At 39.7% G+C, this 21,233-nt stretch overlaps 1 protein-coding gene across 10 annotated transcripts in view; it reads left to right on the top strand.

Moving 5' to 3' along the window:
• LOC132774262 (protocadherin alpha-C2-like) overlaps window positions 1–21,233 on the top strand; it is a 271,043-nt gene that overhangs the window by 195,568 nt on the left and 54,242 nt on the right. For all 10 annotated transcript variants that reach the window (XM_060774177.2, XM_067467734.1, XM_060774174.2 and 7 more), the window contains exon 2: window positions 19,163–19,221. In XM_060774177.2, coding sequence (XP_060630160.2) covers window positions 19,163–19,221 — 59 coding nt within the window. The remainder of the gene's footprint in view (window positions 1–19,162; window positions 19,222–21,233) is intronic.

The raw sequence follows: 21,233 nt of genomic DNA, 5'->3' as shown, positions 1-21,233 counted from the left end.
TTGTAGTTTTTTTAATCTGTATGATTGTTTTAATGGTTTTATAATTTTATATGGTATGTTCATTGTTATGTGCATGATACGGCATTGAATTTTTGCCGTAGTTTGTAAGCCGCCCTGAGTCCCCTTCCGGGTGAGAAGGGCGGGGTGTAAATATAGTAAATAAAATTTGGGAACATCTGTTATATACAGGGTCCTTGGTATCTACTGTGGTTTTGTTCTGGGGCTCCTGTGGATACCGTGAATGCTTAAGTGCCGTTATATACAATGGCACAGTAAAATGAGTTCCTTCAGTAAAGTAGTGAATAACTGAAATGAGTGCCAAAACGAGCCTGAGAATCTTTGACATGACAGGAGGTTATAGCAGAGTATGCATTCCAAAAAGCATAGTGCTCAGAGTGTGACAAAACCAAGTTTTGTCTTTTGGCACAACCTGAATATTTCTGAGCCTTGATTGGTTGGGTGTGTGGAGGCAAAACCCATAGATACGGAGGGTCAACAGTACCATGTTATATCAGTATGAAAAGTGATAGCCAATGTTCTAAGGATGTACCAATTAAAGGGTTTAGCAGAGATCCCTTCTTGTTTATTTTATGTTCCTTCACTCCACCTTTACTGGGATGTGGGCCAGGATTTTACGTGATCAGCAATCAAAATCAAGGTCAGTCTTTCAAAAAGTGCTGAGCACACTTCAGTAGCTTTCAGCATGTCACTGATGTTCAGGGTTTTTTTAAAGAAAGCATTTCCAAGTTAGGCAGCTGGAAGTTGGGAGTCTGAAAAAAGCCAACAGGAAGTATGCAGTGCTTAGAGGGAATGGGCTTAAATTAAATATAAGGGAATTTTCCAAACTATAACTCACATCCAGTGATAGATTACATTGGCTAGCATGGTGTTTCTCAACCTGAAGGTCGGGACCCCTAGGGGGGTCGCAAGGGGGTGTCAGGGTGGTCACCAAAGACTATAAAAAAACACAGTATTGTCTGTTGGTCATGGGGGTTCTGTGTGGGAAGTTTGGCCCAATTGTATCATTAGTATGGTTCGGAAGGCTCTTTTATGGTAGGTGAACTATAAATCCCAGAAACTGTAACTCCCAAATGTCAAGACCTATTTTCCTCAGACTTCACCAGTGTTCACATTTGGGCATATTGAGCATTCATGCCAAGTTTGGTCTAGATCCATATTTGTTTGAGTCTACTGTACTCTCTGGATGTAGGTGAACTACAACTCCCAAACTCAAGGTCAACGCCCACTAAACCCTTCCAATACTTTCTGTTGATCATGGGAGTTCTGTGTGTCAAGTGTGGTTCAATTCCATTGTTGGTGGAGTTCAGAATGCTCTTTGATTGTAGGTGAACTATAAATCCCAGCAACTACAACTCCCAAATGACAAAATCAATCTTCCCCAACCTCACCAGTATTCAAATTTGAGTATATAAAGTATTTGTGCCCAATTTGGTCCAGTGAATGAAAATACATCCTGCGTATCAGATATTGACATTACGATTCGCAACAGTAGCAAAATTACAGTTATGAAGTAGCAACAAAATATTTTAATGGTTGGGGGTCTCCACAACATGAGGAACTTATTAAGGGGTCACAGCATTAGGAAGGCTGAGAAACACTGGGCTAGCACCATCTCTAATTTTTTTTCTTTACAGGTTTTATAGGAAAATCTTGACTGATATATCTGGAATATCCCAGGAATCAGATATTAAAATGTAGTGCTGAGGTTGGGCCACACAGCCTTTAGTTGCTTTGCAATTCAAGCTCTATTTATGTGCTGGATTTAGTAGAAAGCACTAATCTCCCATGATATTATACACATTAAGTGACTGCTCTTTAGTTTTACCACACTTCTCAGTATAGAGGGTATTTCTGTAAGACAGACAACTTCAGGCATGATAAAGTCTGCCCCGGAGTGTGGTGGAGGCTCCTTCTTTGGAAGCTTTTAAACAGAGGCTGGATGGCCATCTGTTGGGGGTGCTTTGAATGCAATATTCCTGCTTCTTGGCAGGGGGTTGGACTGGATGGCCCATGAGGTCTCTTCCAACTCTTTGATTCTATGATTCTAAGTACATGATAAGGTAAGCCTGGGGACTTGGCATGATCAGGCATGACTAGGTCACTTGGTAGAAGCCTTTTGAATATGCAGCATTATTTGTTTACTATATATTAATGCTGTATAAATGGGTACTCAAGAGAGGAATTATTTGGGCTGCATGACACTGGGAGCAGAAGTGCTTGGAAAGGATTTAAGTATCCTTGCTCACATATTCAGTTTACGCCTTATGTAGCGCCTTAATAGGGCTTCTGTGATGCTGAAGTCACCAAGGCAAGAGTTAATATGTCACCTAGAATATATATCTATTTCACAGGCTTTTCCCTCCTATATATGCATTCAAGGCTTATGGTGAACTGATGGTGGTGAGAATTTCCTTTTGAATCAATTTTAAGAAAAAATGTTGATAAGCTAAAACACATCTAGAGAAGAGTAATCAGGATGGTGATGGGGTTGGGAACTACTGTCTTGTGAGGAATATCTTGTGAGGTGATGGGGTTGGGAACTACTGTCTTGTGAGGAATATTTGAAGGATATTTGATATTCTCTAGGTATTTTTAGCCTAGAGAAGAGAATAAGGGGAGGCATGATAGCATTTATGAGGTGTCAGAAAAGCTGTCATGCAGAAGAGAAGGCATACTCCTTCCCTATTGCTCCAGAAGCAGAACTGGTACAGCGGAACATATTTTATTTGAACATGAGAGAAACTGGTCTATGAGCTTTTTGGCAGTGGGACAAACAGCTTAGGGCGATGGTGTGTTTTCCTTCACTGGAAGGTATAGATAGAGACTCAGAGACCATCTGTCACAGATCCTTTACTACAATCCTGTATCGCAGAGCCTGCAATCTACAGGGAGCCCCAAGTAGGGGCGGTGGCATTTTGTCCTTCTTTGTATGTTTAGATCTGTTCTTGAAATGTACACTTAAATTCATATTTAAGTAGAAATGATGCACTTATGTACACATTTGAATATACACACAATGGGTTTTATTAAGTTTTGAAAAAAGGGAGTTATGCTGCCTCACCCAGTATCTTTAAATAATATTATACGGTTTAAATCCGTGTTTTGAGAGGCTTGTTATTTAAAATGCTGAAATATATATATATATATATATATATATATATATATACACACACACACACCATACTTGTATCCCACCTTTCTCAACCCCAAAGGGGGCTCAAGGTGGCCTTACAAAGGTAACAATTTAATGCCACATGTATACATACATCAATAAATAAACAAAAACATTAAAACCAACCAATTAAAACATAACATTAAAGCAACAATTAAAATCACATAATTGACCAGGGCCGGTCCAGGTTGTTATTGAATTAATTTATAATCTCTTATTGCATTGCTCCCACTATTGACTAAAAGCCAGATCCCAGAGCCATGTTTTTAGTTTTTTTTTCTGAAGGTCAGGAGGGAGGGGAGGTGATCTAATTTTACTGGGAAAGGAGTTCCATAGATGAGGGGCCACCACTGAGAAGGCCCTGTCCCTCGTCCCCACCAGTTGCGCTTGCAAGGGGGGTGGGTGGGATCGAGAACAGGGCCTCCCCTAACGATCTTAGCCTCTGAGGTGATTCACAGAGGGAGATATGTTTGGAACTGAAGCAGAATAATATTATGGATAAATAATAAGATGAACTAGCAACAAAGTCTGGAATCTTCTAGTCCTAAAGGAACCGCATGCTACTGGAGAACTTAGGACAAAGTTTCAAAATTACTGGATACAATATAGTCTTCAATCGTTTGTACTCACTGTAGTTCCTCTTGTTAATATGTAAGATATCTTTATGAATTGGGATGATGTCGCTCTTTCTGTAGTTTCCGTTATTTTCCAGTTATTTGATAGTTTAAATATCAGGAGCTTTTTTATTTGTCTTTTAATTCTTTGTGCAGTGTGGTCTTCACACATCCTCTAAGAATGGAAAAGGAACATGTTGTCCTAAATGTATGTGTGTGTCTCTGTCCCAATTGATTGTCTTGTCAGGAGTGACTCCTGGTGTGAGAGAATTGGCCGTCTGCAAGGACGTTGCCCAGGGGACACCAGGATGATTTGATGTTTTTATCATCCTTGTGGGAGGCTTCTCTCATGTCCCCGCATGAGGAGCTGGAGCTGATAGAGGGAGCTCATCTGCCTCTCCCCGGATTCGAATCTGCAACCTGTTGGTCTTCAGTCCTGCCGGCACAGGGCTTTAACCCACTGCACCACCGGGGGCTCTGTCCCAATAATTTGTAGCCATTTGATTCACTTTCCTCATGTCTGCCTGTATATGTAGAGCCATAGCAGGAGAATCTCTGTTTCTTCTGAGTAGGGTAGATGTGGAAGGAGATAATCTGAGGGATGCTTTGATTCAGTGCAATGGCATAATTTTAAATAAGAAGCCCAAGGCGGCATAGAATTCCTCCTAGGAATCTTTAGGGTTTGACAATCCTCTTTATTTTATTCAACAATAAGCTCTTTGAGCAACTGGTTCTTCTGATACAGGAGACAGATCTATTTTTAAAAGCTGCATTGTTAAGTTCTATTATTCCTATATTTCTGCACTTTGTTCTTATGCCCCACACCTGCGTGATCGTAGGGTGTGGGGAAATCTTGACGTACTATTATGCCATTCTTGTACAAATCCTGTAGATAGATAGATAGATAGATAGATACTTAGATAATAGCTGTACCCGCCACGCATTGCTGTGGCCAACCTTCCCTCCCTCTTCCTCTTCCTCTCCTTCTTTCTTTCTCTCCTTCCCTTTTTTACTTTCTTTCTCTCCTTCCTTACTTCTCTTCCTCTTTCCTTCCTTTCCCCCTTTTCTTTCTCTTCCTCTTTCTCCCATTTCTTTCTTCTCTACCTATTTTTGGACTGCAACTCCCAGCAGTCTTCCTAATCGATATACCTATCTACCTATCTCTATCTAATCTATCTATCCGGAGGATTGCTGGGAGTTGCAGTCCAGGAATAGGAAATTGGGAATATGCAGGGATTGGGATGCTCTCAAAAAAATCCAAGGAGAAGAAAGCCTGCAACTTGGAAGATCCTCCTCTCCTAAAAGGCCTGGTCTAGGGGATGCTGAGAGCTGTAGTCCGGAAGAGAGTGTGGATATGCTATTGTGTGGTGGGGGAGTCGGTTTTGCACATGCGCTGTAGCATCTTTTTGCTTTTTTGGCTTTTAAAGTCCCTTCTGCTGTGTTTTCCAGTGTTTTTATGAGTGATGGTCACTCGTTGGTCTGATAGGCGTATTGTGCCTGAATTTCACTTTAATTCGTCCAGTGGTTTTTGTGTTATGTTAATCCCACAAACTAGCATTACATTTTTATTTATATAAATTTTAAAAATCATATATGTATTATTTTAGTGGTGTCTTGGGGCCTTTCCAGACAGATCCTATATACCAGGATCTGATCCCAGGTTTTCTGTTTATCCCAAATTATAATCCAGTTTAAAGCAGAAAACCTGGGATAAAAAAACTACTTACCACAAAATAATACCTTTACCTTTCATTTTGTAAAGGCACAGCTTTCAATCCATTTGGGGAAAGTAGAGTTTTAAAAAAGAAATCCTAACATGATGGTAACTCTCTCTCTCTCTCTCTCTTTTTGTCTATGGGAAAATAAAGGCAGAATTTACTTTCTGAAAACAAGTTTCCCATCTCTGGTGTGTGCGTGTGCGTGTGTGTGTTTGCTAGTGTGTGTGGAGAATCTTGCTGGTAATGCTGCCCACGAGGGCACACATTTTAGCTTCAGTGGCGTCTGACCATCACATCTTAATTGTGCCTTTTAGACATGTTTTGTCTGTCTGTCTGCAAACGACTTTTTAAAAATAGACCAACTTAGTTATGTGTAAGGAAAAAAGAAGTGCTGTGGGGCATTTCAGCAGCATTAGTCGCCCAATATCCTGTGGGCAGCAGAGAGTTTGTTGGTGGCACTGCAGGGGCAAAGGATCAAGGCACAGGATTTAATGAATGTCTAGTGTTATAATTCATCTCTGCTGGATGAACAGGGCAGTCAGGGCAGGATAATCACCTAAGGGGAACAACAAGCTCTGCCAAGCTGTCTTGGCTTCACTGCTGAAACACTGAGAGATTAAAGCCAGAATTTGCAACTGCTTTCTTGGAGGAGAGAAGAAATCTTATCTTACTGTTGGGCTTTTCATATGACCAGTGGGCTTGCCTCTTCCAGGAAATATGTGCCATTGCTTGAATGTTTTACACTTCTTCTATCCTTCATTAGTAGAGTGTAGAAATACTATAGAAGGCTGTAGATGTCTTCTGATCTGGTTTGCCTCCTCATCCCTTGCTCTCTTCAGCTACAGTTAATCTTGTCTAGTTTCCCTTGGCTGTTACGACAACTGCTTCACTTTGACATCAGAATAAGACAGCAGAGTAGCACCTGGCTCCATAAACATTGCAATGGGCACAGAAATGTCTGGTGGGATTTAGTATAAATACTGATATTTGTCAGAAGAAGAATAAATCCATTAAGGTCCTCTGCTTTTCTCTGCTACCAATTTGAATTTTATGAGCGACTACTTATCATAGTGGGAGGCTGGTGCAGATAAAATGTATTTCCAAGGTTCAGCTGCATAGAACAATTTTCTTCTCAAAATATGCATGTTCTTTATAAGGAGGCTATTGCAAACAGGTGGTTTCTATGACAGCCTTTTTGGGAGCAGAGGCATGGTGCAACTGGTAATGTGGAAACATAGCACCAAACACACAAACATGCACACACACAAACACACATACACACACACACACATTACCACCTGTAGTTCCATCCCATTGGATTAGCAGTTTAGGGGATGCACTTAGTCAGAAAGCTTCTCTGTTGCTTGTGATCAAACTTACTTACTTACTTAGGCGATCCCTCGTAGTCCAAGAATGATGGTCCCCCAAGTATAGTACCCTGGTGGTGGATCTGTAGGTGACTGTGGAGCCCTGTAATCAAACTACAAATCCCATGATTCCATAGGATATGGCCATGGCAGTTAAGTTGGAATAATAGTACTTTAAGGCACCATTTAACCATATAATGCAGATTTTTTTTTCGTGTTAGGAGCAACTTGCAAAACTGCAAGTCACTTCTGGTGTGAGAGAATTGGCCATTTGCAAGGATGTTGCCAAGGGGATGCTTGGATGTTTTCATGTTTTACCATCCTTGTGGGAGGCTTCTCTCAAGTCCCCGCATGGGAAGCTGGAGCTGACAGAAGGAGTTCATCCGTGCTCTCCCCAGATTCGAACCTCCAACCTGCCATTACAAGGGTTTAACCCATTGCGACACCAGGGGCTCCATAATACAGATTGAATCGCATTATATGGTTAGTGTAGACTCATACAGTTAAGTACAATTCAGTTAAATTGCATTATATACTGTTGTTTTGTGCTGTGTGCTGGGGAAGGCATTTAATTTTATTGTGCAATCATCCAATGACAATAAAGCGGTTCTATTCAGTCCTCATTACAATGGCAATGTAGATGGTGCCTACTTGTATTGTGTGAAAAGGCTCCTGAATAGGAGCTGCAGGTCTTGTGAGAAGTTGATCTCTGGCAATCAAAAGCGGTGAGTGAAATAAACCTCATAAATAAGTGAAAAGAAATATTTGGATGCTTTCCTGGAAGCTAATGGTACTGAGCAAGGGCAAGGAAGTAAGATGGTCAATTCAAATTAAATAAAGCAGATTAGAAAGCTGTTGTGAGAAAGAAACAGAAAAGAAGGCTCTGAGAAATATCCTGTTGGTTATTTCTGAAGAAGAAACTAAAGATATAGGATGCAATCTTTTTCTTTCACGAAAGTAAGGCTGTAGCTGGCAATTGCTCTCCAACCTCACCCTAGCACCAATCTTGTTCTCTACATCTTTGCAGATGCATGCAAAATGTGCTTGAAAATGAATGTTTTAATCATGGTGAGAGGCCTAAATCAATCTGTCATACAGCTTTATTTAGATGAATAACATCAAAACGTTCCTCAGAAGATAAATGTTCCTGGTATGTAGCACAAGGAAACAAGCATTTCTCTTGCCTTGACCCGATTGAATGCAGTTGGAGATAAACAAAAACTCAATGCCCTGAGCCTTCTCCTTGATCTGAGAGTATTTGCTCATGGCAGGCAGGATTCCATATACCACTGCTGTTTGTTTTTTAAAATTTTTACCTATTTGACGCAAAGCAAGGGCAGTTAAGTCAGTGGTTTGTTTGGATTCAGAGGTGGCAGCTCCAGCAGAAAACGGCAGTAGATGAAAATAATTTATTTCGCCCCCAAACATAATTAATCAAAAACACTTCAGGTATCTTTTCTTGTAAATTTCATATTTGCCTTCCTTGTGTGGGGAAAGGCAAGTTGTGATTTGTTGCTGCCAAATTAGGTGTTTTTCTTTAAAGCTTTTTATGCGAATTCCCAGAAAATGAAACATATATTAGGGCTATAAATAGCTGAGTTTGTACATATTTCATGACCCATTTTTTTCTGCAAAAAAAAAATTGCCTCAACATATAAAATGTTATTCGTTTTTACTTCGTGGACAAAAATTGAGCTGCATCAATTAATGATTCGACAGTTGGACACCTTTTATTAGAAAGTAGACATTTTGTCGAACAAATGACCAGAATGCTTGTATGGATTCAAAAGCCTTGACTTTTTGATTACTGTTTGTAGTAAATGTATGATTCATACTGCCTTGCAGTGAATATAGCAGATAGGGTTTGGAAGATGCAAGTGAATTTATTATGAATTCTTCTTCATGAAATCCGACTCTGGAGATCTTTGTAGATGGGTAGTGAGCATATAAATGAATGGAAGAAACTCTGTCCCCAGTCTCCCACATTCGGGAAACTGCTTGTAAAAGGTCTAAATGCATATGCTGAATTCAGAGCTCTCATCCCACCACAAGTAATGCATATTGCAGAGATTTTCTTTCAACCTAATTTTAGCAAGCTTCTTCCCTCCTCCTTTCATCCCATTCCTGTCTCTTCTGGTGCTCTTTCAGGAGGGCCATGCATATGCATACATGAGCATGTGTTTGTGTATGTGCAGTCCTTGGATTAGTGGTTAAATCCTTCTCATCCAAATGAATGTCTTCTGGGGAATGCAGACTGTTGTCAGATTTTTATGACCAGTAGCCATTCAGCTTTCATATTTTTTCCCTAATCCCCTTTAAAGCCATCTGTCTGAGACTTTTTCTATATCCTTTTAGAGTTTGAATGTGTGAAGAAATACTTCATTATGTATGTTCAGAAACTTCTACCACTAAGCTCAGGGGTGTTGGTTGAGGGAGTATATTGGTTCCCCAATGGGGAGTTGTGGGAGGGCATTTCCTACTGCCTCAGCACTTCAAAAAATAAAAAGGAAAGTCTAAGATTCGTTTCCTGACCAGTCACTGGCAACTTTGGCCCCATCAACATATAAAGCTAAGATTCCACATCATAAGAAATTTGAACTGTGCTTATGATTTTCATGTCTGCTCCCAAAGTTTGCCAGATCCTTTTGGATCAGTTCATTTTCCCATTTCCTTGTCACTAACTTTCATATGCTGATGCCATCAGAAAAATGGTAATGTCACTGCATACCTCTTCTTCTATCATTAATGATAAATAGATCATTAGTGAACTATTTAAAAACTACATGTCCCAAAACATATCTTAGGAAGACCCCACTCCATTGCAAGAGATGCTAATTTACTCCTGCTTTTTCATTTCTATTCCTTAGTCGAAACCTTTAGGAAATTCAAGTAGGGTTTTTTTTGTGTGTCAGGAGCAACTTGAGAAACTGCAAGTTGCTTCTGGTGTGAGAAAATTGGCTGTCTGCAAGGACATTGCCCAGGTGATGCTTGGATGTTTGATGTTTTACCATTCTTGTGAGAGGCTTTTTTCATGTCCCCGCATGGGGAGATGGAGCTGATAGAGGGAGCTCAACCCACTCTCCCTGGATTTGAACCGCTGACCTATCGGTCAGCAGTCCTGCCAGCACAAGGGTTTAACCCATTGCACCACCAGGGGCTCAAGTAGATAATGTATACTAAATAGCATTTGTTCATATCTAAGTCACTTACTGTAATTCCAACAAATAGTATATGTTTAGTGGCACAGTATCTATCTTTGCGGAAACTGACTCTTTTTCAGCAGAACTTGCCTTTCTATGTGCTTTGTCATTATAGTTTTAATTGTTGTTCTTGCTGTTTCCCTTTGAGTCAACTTCAGCATAGGGAGATTATATGAATGAGAGACCTCTAAAGTCCCTGGACATCAACTGCCCTGTTCAAATTTTGCAAACTCGGGGCTGTGATCTTCTTGATTGTATGCATCCGCATGTCATGCAGTCCTGCTCTTTTCCCACAGTATTCTTCAGACCCTTGATCATTTTAGTCACCCTCCTCTGGACACATTCCAGCTTGTTAACATCTCCCTTAAACTGTGGTGCTCAGAATTGGACACAATATTCTAGGTGTGGTCTGACCAAGGCAGAAAAGAGGGGTAGCATGTCTTCCCTGGATCTAGATACTATACTATTTATGCAGGTCAAAATTTCTTTGGCTTTTTTAGCTGCCATATCACATTGTTGGTTCATGTTTAACTTGTTGTCCACGAGGACTTCATGATATTTTTCACACATACTGCTGTCAAGTCAGGTTTCCTCTATTTTGTATCTTTGCATTTCATTTTTTTTGGCTGAAATGTTTCTGTATGTATACCCTGTTGTCCAGGGTATACATTCCAATCAGGTTGTTTTTAGAGTGAACCATAATTTCTCATGATCTACAGAGTCAAAGGTTTTGTTGTAATCTATAAGGAATAGGTTAATTTTCCTCTGGAAATCTTGGATCTGTTCTATATCCAATGTGTGTTTGTGATATGATCAGTAGTGTTCCTTCCTTTTCCAAAACCAGCATAAGCACCTGGCACTCAATAAATGTACTGGAGTTTCTTTTAAAATATTTATCATTTTGTTTTCATCAGAGATCAGTGCAATAGTCCAGTGTTCACCACAATCCCTGGTGTTGCTGTGCTCTGGGACTGGAATATATGTTGAACATTTCCACTTTGTGAGCCATTGTTTTTTGTTTTTGTTAGAATTTAAACGAATTCCACCTCAGCAGCTTGAAATAGCTCTATTGGTATGCAATCTGTTCTTGGTAATTTTTTAAAAAGTAGATGCTATATTGGTTTCTCTCCAGTCCTCTAACACAAAAAACAGCCGTAAGGGTTTATATTTAATTTAGAAGACCAGCAATTTCACAGATTAATATAATTCATCCAGCTCCTATGTAGTACCCTCATCAACCCTACATTTTAAAAAATTAATTTGTCATATCATCGTACATCCAGTCACCTTCCTAATCAATTTCTTGTTTATGTTGTACCTAATTTTTAAAAGAAAAACTGATGATCTTGTGGAAAGAATGGTCTTAGGGACTGAGCTTAACAAAAAGTAATGCAAATCATGATCTGAGACAGGTTCCAGTATTCTCCATTCTGTGCATTCACTACTAGTGTTCTAAGCCAAACTATATGTTACACTGATTTCTTCTCCTAAGGATTAGTGATAGGGTAACCACAAACTGGAAACAACAGCAATAAGCAGGATGGGCAACCCATGAGCCTCAATGGAAGAAAGCATCACAAGGCAAGGCTAGTTGATTTCCTTGATTTTGGAGTGCTTTAAAATAATCCCATAAACAGGAGGTAAAAAGATGCTCATTCCAAGCTATGTTGCCTTTATGATATCCTGAGGCTCTTCGTTATTTGTATTTCCCCCCAAGTAATGATATAGTAATGATGTCTGCAGCAAGAGCTCAGTCTTTGATTTGTTCATAAGGTTCTTTTCTCATTTCTTCCTCCTGTTTCTGGCTTACATTCTGTTGACATACACGCTTCTGTGGCTGTGAGAAAATGTCTGCTTTTGACAAAAATCCGCTGCAGTCTGCAAGCCTGATATAATCTAGTGCAATTCTCTGCAGCCCATAAACCCCAGCAGAAAACCCATCACAGGCAGAGTGGCTCGGATCAGCTCTTCACAGTAGGCTGCACTTAACAGGAACGCAGAGAGATGCCTGCCAGGAAAAGAAAATCATTCCCCTTACCACTTTCACAGGATAAAGAAGCAAAATGATGTTTGTCTGGCATTCCTTTTTAAAACAACAATCAAATTCTAGCATTATTTACTTGGAAGTACATAATTGCTTGCTAAGGCCTAATACCTCAAATGTACCAGACCCCATCTGATCTTGGAAGCTAAGCAGGGGCAACCTTGGTTAGTACTTTCATGGGAGGCTGCAACAAATACAGTGTTGTAGGCCATATTTTAGAGGAAGGAAATAGCAGAATGATCTCTAAGTATCGCTTGCCTAAGAAAACCCTGTGAAATTATATAGGTACAAATAATTCGTTAGCACTGGAACTGGCTTTGAACCGCATTATTGTTTCTGTGTAGAGCAATGATTCCCAACCTTTTTTTTTCAACCAGGGACCACTTGACCAGGAAACACTTGGACCAGGGACCACCCTCCAACATTAGTACCAAAAGGGTTACAAATCGGTTTTTGGTCAACTTAAGATTTGGTTTGGTTATTTAGGGTGCTGATTCAGAAAATTGCATCGGATAGACCACATCATCTCTAGTTTCTGATACAGAACATATGCCATCCAGTAGTCATCATGTTCTTGCCCACAGGAAATTATATTTAATAATCTAAAGTTGATGTGATAGCAGTAATCTTTTGTGGGTAGTCACCCTTTCCACTACCGACATCCCCGTTGCCTTGGCACTATAAGAGGGTTTCGCGAGACCAGTCACTCTCATTGCTGTGTGGTTTCGAGGCAACAGTGTAGTAATGGTGAGACCGCAGATCATATTTTCATTCTTGTGGACCACTGGTAGTCCACGGACCACAGGTTGGGAATCACTGGTGTAGAGCTACCCTTCACCTTCTCTTCATCAAGGTGAAAATGTCCAGCTCTTACAATCTTTCATCGTATGTTTTGTTGTCATAGCCCTTATCATTGTAGTTGCCTGTCTGTGGGTTTGCTCCCACTTGCCTATATCCTTTGTAAAATGAGGCACCCAGAACTTAATGCAGAGGTCTGACCAGTGCAGAATATAGTGGGACTATTATTTCTCCCAACTTGAAAACTATGCTTCTATTAATGCAGGCTAAAATAGCATCCACTTTTTTTTTGCTCCAGCATCACTTTGCTGGTTTATGCTCAATTTATGTCATTAATCCTAGAGGCCTTTTCACAAGTCGCACTGCTGGGTGATATATCTCCCTTCCTATAAATTTGTATTTGAGTTTTGTGGTTTACATTACATCCATTTTCCAGTGTTTTTCTCACAGCGCCAATTTTGCACAATCTGCAAACTTGATAAGGATTCCCTCCACTGCACCATCTTGAGTCATTGAAAATAAATGTTGCAGAGAAATGACCCTGGGATTGAAGACTGGACCATTCCACACAAGAGCTCTTTCCAGTTTTGAAGAGCAGTCATTGCTGACTTTTTGAGCAGGTTTTTCCAAGCAGTTTTTCCTAGCAGTGCTCTCATGAATTCCATATTTAATCAGTGTACTAAGCAAAATATATGGAGGCCTATCAAATGCTTTGCTAAAGTCCGGATAAATGACAACCACAGCATCTACTAAATCTATATAAATGACAACTGCATTATCTACTAAACTAGTGACCTGATCATAAAAAGATATAAAATTAATTTGGCAGGATTTGTTCTTGACAAACTCATGTTGGCTCCTCCTGATCACTGCATTATCATCAAGATACATGCATACAGACTTTCATGCAATCTGTTGTAATATTTCCCTGGTATTGAGGTTAGGCTGACTGGTTTGTAGTTTCCTAGATCCTCTTTTTTGCTTTTTTATTAAAAGAGGAGGACAATGTTTTCCTTTTATTAATTCTCCAAGCTTTCTAAAAATGACAAGGTCCTTCGGTATTCTGGGATGCAGTTTGTATGGTCCTACCGATCTCAACTCATTTGGATTAGCTATATGTTTCCTAGCTAACTCCCTATCAATCTTAATTTGCAATCCAGATATATTGCCAGCTCTCTTTTGTTACATGGAAGTACACAGTTCCCTTTGTTGGGTTGCGGTGGGGAGCTGAACAAAAAAGGCACTGAATAGCTCATCCTTGTCATTTTGATATGTTAGCTTTTTCCAACCTTATTTTCCACCCTTTTTTCATTCTCTTGCTTCAAATGTATCTGAAAAGACCCCCTTTTCTTGCTCTTTGCTTATCTAGCAAGTTTAGCTTTGCCTGTACAATTCTTTCAAGCTTGTATTTTTTTGGTGATTTGTTATTTCTTCCATTTGTATATATCTTTTGATTTGTTCCTTGAGGTTGCAATGCAGACACATTGGCTTTTTCAGATTTTTCCAGATTTTCTTTGAAGGGCTTTGTGTTTGTTTGCAACTTATTCTTCAAGAAGTCTTAACCTTGTTGGGTGTCTTTTTTTCTGATACAATCGCTAGACATGGTGATAATAGAACAATACAATAGAATAACAGAATCATAGATTTGGAAGAGACACAATGGCCATCCTGTCCAACTCCCTGTCAAAAAAGAATGCACAGTTCAAATATTCCCAACAGATAGCCATCTAGCCTCTGTTTAAAAACTTCAAGAGAAGGCAACTCCACCATGCTCCAAAGCAGCATATTCCACTGTCAAACAACTCTAACTGTCAGGAAGATCTTCCTAATATTCAAGTGGGATTTCATTTCCTGATGTTTGAATCTACTGCTCCATGCCCTAGTCTCTAGCAACAGAAAACAAGCCGGGTCCATTTTCAATATGACATCTTTTCAAATATTTAAACATGACTGTCAATTCATTTCTTAACATGTTCTGCTCCAGAGTAAACTTACCCAGCTTCCTAAGGTGCTCACAGAGGGCATGGCTTCTACATCTTTAGCCATTTTGGTCAGAATCCTCTTGAAACATTCCCTGAATTTGTTAAAATTAGCATTAGTGAAAATTGCAGTACTGTTTCATTATCTTGGCCGAAGCCACAAGGGAGTGCTAGAGAGAGAAGGATAGTCCATTTTTGGGGGGTGAAGAGTGGCTTAAAGGAGCAAAACCATTTCCTCCTGTTTTCCTGTTATTCCCCCTACCCATGTCCTCATCATGGATACAACCCTTGTTTATGATATGGGAAGGAGGAAGGGCATAACCAGTGAAAATGGGGGAAATGGATTTCCTCCCTCAATCCCACCCCATAAAATGGACTATTCTTCTCTCTCTAGTGCCCCCTTGTGACCACTGCCCGGATAATGGAACAGTACCGTAACTTCCACTAATGGGCTTTAGATAATGATGGTTTCCTGGATGCTTCTATTGTATACATGCTGTATCTAGATTTTTTTCTCCATTTGCTCCATCATCTATTATGAGTATTTATCTAATGAACCACAGCATGTAACTAGAGGAATTTCCATGCGTTATTGCAAGCATATAAAGGGCTTCTCCTTACAACCTCCCACTTCAAGATGGTAAGGGCCAGCTCTGCTGAACTGCTCCTCTTCTTGAAACTTTCCTGCAGCTACCAAGGCTTAGGCACGGCATGCATATATGTTTAAATGCAATTAGTAAAATTTTAGCTCTGAAGTTTGCATGCTGCCTGTCTGCCTTAATTTGCTAAAACTAATCTCAGAAAGACCCAAGAGATTCAGTGCTTCCATTTGTGAACTCTGCTGAGGGAGGCTGAGTCTTAATTGAACTAGTCTTCATCTTTCCAGGAACAGAAGCAAACGCCCTGGGAATGTACTTCTAATCCAACAAGCTTTCCTGAAATCTAGGTCTGTGTTTGATGATATTCTTCGTTGCCCTGTTTTGCAGTTGTGAATTCTAGCATTATGTGTTCACTTCCCCGTAAAGTATGGATTATTTTGATTCCAGTGACCGATTTTTCTTATTTGTTAGAATAAAAATCCAGGATTGCTGATCCCACCTTTCTTTTTTTAAAACTAAGAACTTGTTTCAAGGCACATCAGGAATTTGTTGGAGAACTTATGCTGAGCGGAGTTACTCTCCCAGGAGAAATCCAGCAAATTAAGTGTCCCATAACTACTGTTTCTTGCACCCTAGAGATGACTGAGACTTTCTTTCTGAAAAGCATCATTTTCCACTTCTTGTTTGCTTTAATGGCCTGAAGTAAACTCTTACCGCAATATTGCATTTATTTATTTCTCTATTTATTTTTACCCAGATGCTCTCAACTGAATTCAAAATGACTTTAACCAATTAGAGAGCTGGGCCAAAAGGAACAAAATGGATAAATGTAGGATACAATGTTTGTTGTTGTTTATTTGTTCAGTCGCTTTCGACTCTTTGTGACCTCATGGACCATCCCATGCCAGAGCTCCCTGTCCACCATAGCCACCCCCAGCTCCTTCAAGGTCACACTTCTCTCTACACCATCTTCATAGCCTGTTCTTTACATTTAGCATGTTGGTTTTCCTATACAGTCTGGTATTCTTCAGTGACAGAATTGACAAGCATACCACCTGTGCCTCACACCCCTTCAGCTTCCTGCCCAAAGCTTCATAGTAAGAGGTGATCTTTTCAAAGTTTTTCTTGGTTATGTCATTGGTACTCACTTGCATTCGGAAAAGGGGGGTACTGATAAGTTTTGGCACGTTGTCAGTGACATCCCAGATGCATGTTCAAGGAAGACAAGATTCATCTTGTCAGGATGGTACACAGGTCTCCATATACCTCGAGCAATGATTCCACAGCTACCAGCACCTTAATTTTCTTGTGATTGGTGATTACCTTGACACCTTTCTTGACATGTGGTGTCCCTTTTGTGCTGGTTTCCTGTTTGAGCATCTTCACTGTTGCTATCCTCTGGAAGATGTAGAAAGCAATTGCTTCATTCTGAATCCCCTCTGTATAGTCTGCTCCTGATGGTGACTTTCCTCCAGGGTATTTCTTCACTCTTACAAGCAGCTTCATTTTTCTTGGCAGTTTCTTCCATTGTTTTTGTACGATCAGTTCTTTATGTGTCCTGTGCAGGAAATCCTCCTGCTTCCTGATGCATTGAAGAGACACAACCCATAGCTGTAGCACACTGATCTTCTTTTCCAAGAAAGCTACCAATTTGCACTTGTTTCAGATGTAGTTTGTGGTGTTTTCTGGCAAGAAGACAAACATTGCATATGCCAGTGGTTCTCAACCTGGGGTCCCCATATGTTTTTGTCCTTCAACTCCCAGAAATCCTAACAGCTGGTAAACTGGCTGGGATTTCTGGGAGTTGTAGGCCAAAAACATCTAGGGACCCCAGGTTGAGAACCACTGGCATTGCAGTAGAAAATTATGGATCTTCTGCTTCATTCTATGCAGTTATTTTTCTCCACTTATCCCTTTCTCTACAGAGTTGCATTGCCTTCTGTTTTTTTCTGTATTCCTTGATAATTTGTTCTGGGGCTGCTCTGCCATTCTTGTGAAGTTGAGCAGTGTTGACCCAATTGCTCCAGGGCTGCCCCAGCATTGCTGCTGGGCTCCCATTTGACACCAGCTACAGCCTTTGCTGAAAATACCCTTTTCAGTACTTTCAGGGTAAGTGGCTCTTTGTGTTGCACCACAGTTTTGCATGCAAGGTATTCCTTGCTCCTCGCTATGGGACCTTCTGCCTCCAACTGAAAACTCCAGATTATCATCTTGCTCAGTCACCCACAGACTGTCTTTTGCTCCAGTGTTGTTTTACATAAAAGATACAGGTGAATGTGGGAATCTGAACATCTTCCCCCATCAGACTTCAGTGGTCTGTTATGTTTTTTTAAATTAGTTTTTATTGAAAGTATATATGACTACATGGAAAGTGGGGGAATATTATAAAGAAGATAGAAAAGTAGGAAATAGAATATAGAGAAAGAGGGAAAAAAGAAAAAAAGAAGGAAAAACTTGACTTCCATTCCATCTTCATGGATTCTTCTCTTCTTCTCCTCCTCTTTTTGTTCCACATTTGTTCCCATTTCCTGAATTGAATTGGTCTCCTTAGATTTTACGCCCATTTAATCATGCAAACTTTAACCTCTTCCTTTTCCGTTGACCAAGTTAGCAAATTATCATAAATTTTGGTTATTTTCTTTTCTGATTTTAGTATCTAGTGGTCTAGTAGTCTGTTATGTTAAATCTTTTTTGTAAACAAAGAATCCCTAATTTTCTGTGCCCAAAGTGAGTAGTAATAAAGATATTATTATTATTAGTAGTAATAAAGATTATTATTATTATTATTATTATTATTATTATTATTATTATTATTATTATAGTAGAGAAGAAAGTGCATGAAGGGATAGTTAGGTAAAGTGGGAGAAACAGGGAGGGGTGTATGGTTTCCTTCATCCACATTGTGACCACCAAGTCACTGTCAGGTGTATGCTAAGCCCAATTGCAGAGTTAAACCCCGAGACCGGGGGACTTTGCAGTGTCATAAGAGGCAGATCCTGGTGTTTAAAAGGGCAGGCTGCAGTGAAGTTACTAAGCAAGTTATATCAAGTATCAGGTACAGTTACTTAGAATACAGCATTGAAATAATTTTTAAAAAAACCCAAAGTGGATTATATGGCAGTGTAGACTCAGATAATCCAGTTCAAAGCAGATAATGTGGATTATCTGCTTTTATAATCTGGATTATTATGGCAGTGCAGAAGGGCCCAGAGTTGTATTAGAGGATTAAGCAAATTCCTAGAGGGACCATGTTTGAATTTAAAAAGCCATGGGGCCCACAAAAGTTTTTTTTTAAAAGAAGTAATGAACCCAGAAATAGGTTTCTTTTTACTTCCTCATTCTTTTCTTTTATTCGTTTTTGAGCCTATGGTTGCCCACATTGGATCCTTGGGGCTAAAAATACAGTGCTGGATGGCAAGATGTTGCTTGACTTTGCTTTAATATATTTATTAAAAGATCTCTATGAGATATATAATGCAAAGAATTAGGCAGTCCTCTTGCATTTTAAAAATAAATATATTTATGTTATCCTTTGGCAAGAACTACAAACTATGGATGAACTCTGGTTGGAACTCTAGATGATATTACATTGCTTTTAAAATGTGTTTAAATGGAAATTAATATTGATTTCTTCCTTTTTTGTTTTACAGCCAAAACCACCCAATCCTGACTGGCGTTATTCTGCATCTTTAAGAGCTGGCATGCAAGGGTATGTGCTCACACAGCCGTTTCCTATTTATTTATTTCATTTGAAACCTGCATTTTGCCAACACAGTTATCCAAGATGGTGTACAACCATTTAAAAACACTATACAACTAAAGACCCCTCTTCTTATAAAAATTAAAGCAAATTTCTATTTTTAAAAATGCAAGTTAACAATACAACTTAAAAACAGCTTTAAAACAACTCCCATTAAAAACCCCATCAGCTGCTATGTATCAAAACCAAATTCCTCCATGAATAAAAAGGTCTTTACTGAACCTGCTGGATAGTAAGGAGTTTGCTCCCACCATTGCCATAGGGTGTGGAGAGGTGTAAACACCGTAGCAGAATCTGGGGCTGGTCCAAACCAACCATGCTTCGGACTGGATCTGAGTTTAGTTACTTGTGTAGATGCATCCTGAGAAGGAATCCTTCACTGTTCCCACCAAATATTCATGTAGTGGGACTGAGTAAAAGTTTCCCCTGCAAATCTTAGAGCATGGGCAGGTTCGTAGGGAAATATATGGTTTTACAAGTAACCTGGACCCACAATACTGGACCCAAAGTGAGAACATGGGCTTTGAATTCTGCCCAGAAATTGATCACCAGCCATCAGCAGCCACTTAAGCTGTTTCATCAGTGGGGGTTATATGAGAACCATAACCTGCTCCAGTCAGCAACCAGACTGCATCATTTTAAAAATACAGAAACACCTTCTTGCTGTTTCTAAAGGTAGCACTGTGTATAGTGCATTACATGAATCCAGTTGGGATATAATCAAGGCCTGATATTCAAGATCTGATATTCAAGGAACACAGAAATAAGGGACACCAATTATATAGCTATGCAAATGCCCTCCTGGCCACCATTGATAGGTATGCATACTCCAGTTTAATCCGGGAGCACACCCAGACAGTGTAACTCCATCCAATGAAGGCCAAATCCCTGTTCCATGATCTTCCTTTCAACTAACTAAAAGTGCTTCTTTCTTTCTGGATGCCACTTCTATTTGTTTGCTCTGATCCAGTTCATTACCAACAGTAGAGACTAGTTTGACACAGAGATAGCTCCCTTGGAATGGGAAGGAATGGAGAAATAGAGTTGGGTGTCATCTATATACCTGTGACACCCAACCTCAAAATTCTAGATAACCTCTCCCAGAAATTTCACATACATGCCAAATAGTATGGAGGACAAAAATTATCCTGTAGGCATTGATCATGTGTGTCAAACAGGAATCCTCCAACACAACATTCTGAGTCCCCCCCCGATGTCTGATGAGCATAATCTGACAGGATATTGCCCTGCCCATTTTTTTTCTGGCAATATGGATGGAAATTGTATGAGAATATTACAGTGTCGTTTTGGCTTGAGCTATGAACTTCCCTGTGGCCTAGCTTATAAACAGTTGAGAGGAGAGCATCAACCTCTTTGAAAACTGCAGCTGCCATGTCTGTTCAGACTTGATTTAATAAAAATTGTACATCATATTAGAATATCTTTGTGCAGTCAGGTTGCGTTCCTCCACATTAATTAATAATGATCAATTCCTTCAACTATTGAACTGTTGTAGCCCATTAAAGTGCTTTCTTTGTCTACATAATTTCCATCTTCTTCATCCATAACAAAAATTGATTCTACATGAATATATGTCTCCATATGCTTACTTTAATTTATTATCATTATTATCATTATGTTGGTAGTCTTTACCATTGGACCTGTTATGCATTTTTCCAACAACCATGTGGTTAGGTGATGGGGAATGAACTGTAATGGCAGCCAAAACCAGACTTAGGATATTTTCCCACCAGTGTTATACTGTGGAACGGAGGTTATCTTCTGCCAATAGTTCAATCTGCTCCTGCATAATTCTGGGAAGTGTAGTTTAGGGAAGCCAAGGACTCTCTAGCTGAGAATTGCAAAGGGTCCATCCTGAACTACATTTCCCAGAATTCTGAAGGAGCAACTTGGACAATTGGCAGATGATAGCCTCTGTACTATAATGCTGGTGGGAAAAC

Source organism: Anolis sagrei, chromosome 4, assembly GCF_037176765.1.
Source record: "Anolis sagrei isolate rAnoSag1 chromosome 4, rAnoSag1.mat, whole genome shotgun sequence".
Classification (NCBI taxonomy): domain Eukaryota; kingdom Metazoa; phylum Chordata; class Lepidosauria; order Squamata; family Dactyloidae; genus Anolis; species Anolis sagrei.
Note: the sequence above shows the minus strand (reverse complement) of the source record. Positions and strands in the feature narration are given on the sequence as shown.